At 50.5% G+C, this 3589-nt stretch overlaps 1 protein-coding gene across 1 annotated transcript; it reads left to right on the plus strand.

Moving 5' to 3' along the window:
• Positions 1-2503: 2503 nt before the first annotated feature.
• GLOTRDRAFT_67196 (uncharacterized protein) lies at positions 2504-3586 on the plus strand (the record flags this gene model as incomplete). Its single annotated transcript, XM_007873421.1, has 6 exons — positions 2504-2599; positions 2658-2770; positions 2824-2971; positions 3024-3167; positions 3221-3325; positions 3374-3586. Coding segments are annotated over exons 2-6 (678 nt in total), but the record flags the coding sequence as incomplete, so codon positions are not given.
• Between the last annotated feature and the right edge of the window lie 3 nt (positions 3587-3589).

Raw genomic sequence — 3589 nt, forward strand, 5'->3', positions numbered from 1 at the left:
CTCTGTCTTAACCCATACCTGTCATAACCCATAACCTGTAATAACCCATAGGTTTTTGGCTTCCACCGACATGGTAGATAGTAAAAACCCATAAGTCTGCCGTATCCCATAACCCATAGCTTTTTGAAGGGTCATAACCCATAAAACAACCTATATTAGGAAGGTACAGGTCTCCTTCTCACGAGAATCTGGACCATCTGGACCCTTAATTTTTTGGTTCTCGTGGTATTTCAGAAGATAACCCATACCAGACTCAAGATTCCGTATCTAAACGGTGTCATAAACGACGTCCGGCCTATACCGGATAGGCTGTCTGTCACGCGTACTAGGTAGTCACACAATGTCACACGTTCTGGTAACCCATAGTCTGCAGAAACCCATAACTTTTGGGTTCCACGACCCGTTATGGGTTAAGACAGAGTCGACTGTAGCCGTTGATGGAGCGGCTCTCCGCGGCTACGGACCGCTCGAGCTACAGCTCGAGTTGCCTAATCTAGCTACCGTGTTATCTGTCGATGAACGTCGATTGACGCGACGTAGACGCGTCTGCCGCTAGCTCTGCGTCGCGCGTGCTAGGTTAAGGAACATGGACTGGTGTACCGGAGATCTATAGATGTGATCTCTGTCTGAATACGTGTGACTTGTGCGATATGACGCCCACAACACTTCGAACCGGCAGTTCGTAACACGTTTTCTCTTATCGCCTACCATCTTGCCCAAGAAATGCACCTCATGGTATCGAGGTATGTCTGCAGATCAGATAATGATGTGTACAAGATATAGGATGGCCAAGTGTGCCCCGCGAGCTCCCCGTACACTCTCTGCGCCCCCCTTTCTTTTCTGTCTTCGAAGCATTCTCGCTTTTAGACTATGGCGCGCGGACGCGGCAGAGGGAAGAAGTCGCAGCCACAAGCACTCACAAAGGATGCAGATGCTCTGCAAACAACATTCCAAGTACAAGGTGAGTCCTGTAATACACTTCTACAATACTGTCTTGACCTACTGCACGAGGAAGGCTACACACATATCCCGGACGCGCCAGGCGTCACTCGCGCACCTATGCGGCAGCCGAGCGACGACACCTCAGGCCCTGTTGCGACGGATGGCCAACGCCGCACCGCTTTGCCGCCCCCCGGACCCATCGCATTCGAACCCGATCAGGCAGAGCCGTTGGCACGTCCGTCGGGCATCCCTGAAGCGCGCGCCCGAACGGGCGCTGCGGTCACATTCGCACCAACTGCAAGTACTGATGGAAGGGGTAGCAGCGCACCTGGAGCGACACAACCTGGAGGTGCCGCTCCTCCTTATGTAGGTCACGCTTCTATTCGAGCAACTGGGAGCCGTGCGAAGACACCAAGTCCGGAGCGGTTTTCACTGGGCCCGTCCGATGGATCAGACTGGGAATCAGATATGTGTTTCTGTGTTTATATTGCTGCTGATGTTTGTCTTACGTGTGTAATGATATCCGTACAGGGTAGCAGTGCGCTGCCTGCCCAACAACCGCCGACTACACCCCGAAGACGTGCCATCCCACAGTCTCGCACACCACGTGTTCCACGCACGCCACGGGCAGGCCCGCATAGCGTTCATCGCCGCCCGCAGCAGCATCACGAACACCACCATGAGGTTCCAGGGGATCCAACTGCCGCTCGGACGACTCATCGTGGGGCAGCGGATGTCTGGACGTTCTTTCAGCAACGGGGCCATCAGCACCATTGCATTTATTGCCTGTAAGCTGTTGTTTCTTGCTGTATAGCATAGCTCATGCATGGCGATGCTCTTGCTAGGCAGCAGAAAGAGACTGACCCGAACATCAAAGTCGCTAGCTTCAAGGCCTCGACTAGCACCAGTGGTATGCGGAAGCATCTACGTGACCACCACACTGATGCATGGATTGGTGCCTGTGACCGCCTCAAAATCTGCATCACTGCCAAGGAGGCTATGAAGGTGGTAGTGAACTATCGTAAGCGTATGGGCCAAGAAGCCATTCTCGAGCAAATCGGGAGACCAGACCTTCTTCCTGACGGTCGTATCCCCTTCTCCGATGATGCTTTTCTTGATGCAATCTGTAGGTTTATTGTGGCAGATGATCAGGTATGTACTTAATCATTTAAACCAACCTGATAATAATAGGTTATCATTTGACAGTCCATCAATGTTATTGAATGCCCTCAGCTCCGGGCTATCTTTCTACTTCTGCGTGAGGAGCTGAAGGACTCTGACATTCCACACCGCAGCACTGTACTGCAACCGCATCATGCAGCTCTTCAAAGAGCACCTCAATGAGCTGAGTACACAGATGAAGGTCTAGTGTTCCTTAAAGTGAGTATCATGACAATTGACAATGTTACCCTAGAATGCATTGGGGAAGATTTCGTTCACGATGGACATGTGGTCTGACCCGAATTTGGCACCTTTCATGGCCATCACAGCCCATTGGATTGAGACTCGTCTAGTCGAGACTCCCAATGGGCCGCAGTATGAACTGGTCCTCCGTTCTGACCTCATAGGGTTCACTCGTGTTCCCGGACATCATTCTGGGGAGCACCTTGCTGCTGCATTTATTTCTGTCCTTGATCGCTTCGGGATTGCCCAAAAGGTTAGCATCACATTGTTCTTCTGGTGATTGTTAGTCTACTGATATATGTATCATGCAGATTGGCTGGGTTACACTTGACAATGCCTCAAACAATGACACATTCATGGAGAGTCTGGAGCTGGAGATGCTGCGCCGTGGGATTGAATTTGACAAAGTTTCTCGTCGTATTCGGTATAGTCCATATTGATTATCTCTGCCTTTCTTTTTGACTGAATTTTCTGCAGCTGTTTTCCACATATCATCAATCTTGCTTGCAAAGCAGTCTTAGGTGCTATGACTAATATGGAGTATGCCTCCAATGAGGCAGCAGACTTCATCCCGCAGGGTAACATAAGAGATCCCATTGCGTCAGCACGTACTTTGGTCCGCACGGTACGTGGAGTTCCTTCCTACATGGAAGGATTCAGCTTTAGCTCTTGTATAGATTCGGGCGTCTTCAATACGGCGTCAGTACTTTGCTGAGGTGCAGAAGGCGCTGCAACAGAGGGACCTACAGCTCCTTCGGGATGTAGACACCCGCTGGTCATCGACACTATTGATGATTGAGCGTGTTCTACTCCTGCGTGAGGTAAGTCCAGCTCATATTCATAGTTGTGTGCAGTGGCTCACAACAGCCTATAGGCGATTGAGAAGTTCCTGTCCCATTCTGAGTTTGAAGAGCTGCGCAGGTATCAGCTGCAGAATTCAGAGTGGGACCTATTAGAGGCTTACAGGCAGATTCTTGCAGTATGTCTTGTCTGTAATCTTAAAAATGTTTCTTATCAAGCTCCTCAGGTCCCGCATGCGTTCCAGCATCGCTTGTCAGCAGAGAAGACACCAACACTTTGCCATGCTATCCCACATTTCGAGTCCATGTTGCGTATATGGGATGTGCAGAAGACACAGCTACCGAGCATGGCTTCTGTTATAGAGGCTGGTATTGTAAAGCTGGAGGCATATCGCAATCGTACTAACCCTGTCCCGGCATACATGCTGGCAATGAGTGAGTCC

This window comes from Gloeophyllum trabeum (assembly GCF_000344685.1).
Source record: "Gloeophyllum trabeum ATCC 11539 unplaced genomic scaffold GLOTRscaffold_00181, whole genome shotgun sequence".
In the NCBI taxonomy this organism is placed as follows: Eukaryota; Fungi; Basidiomycota; class Agaricomycetes; order Gloeophyllales; family Gloeophyllaceae; genus Gloeophyllum; species Gloeophyllum trabeum.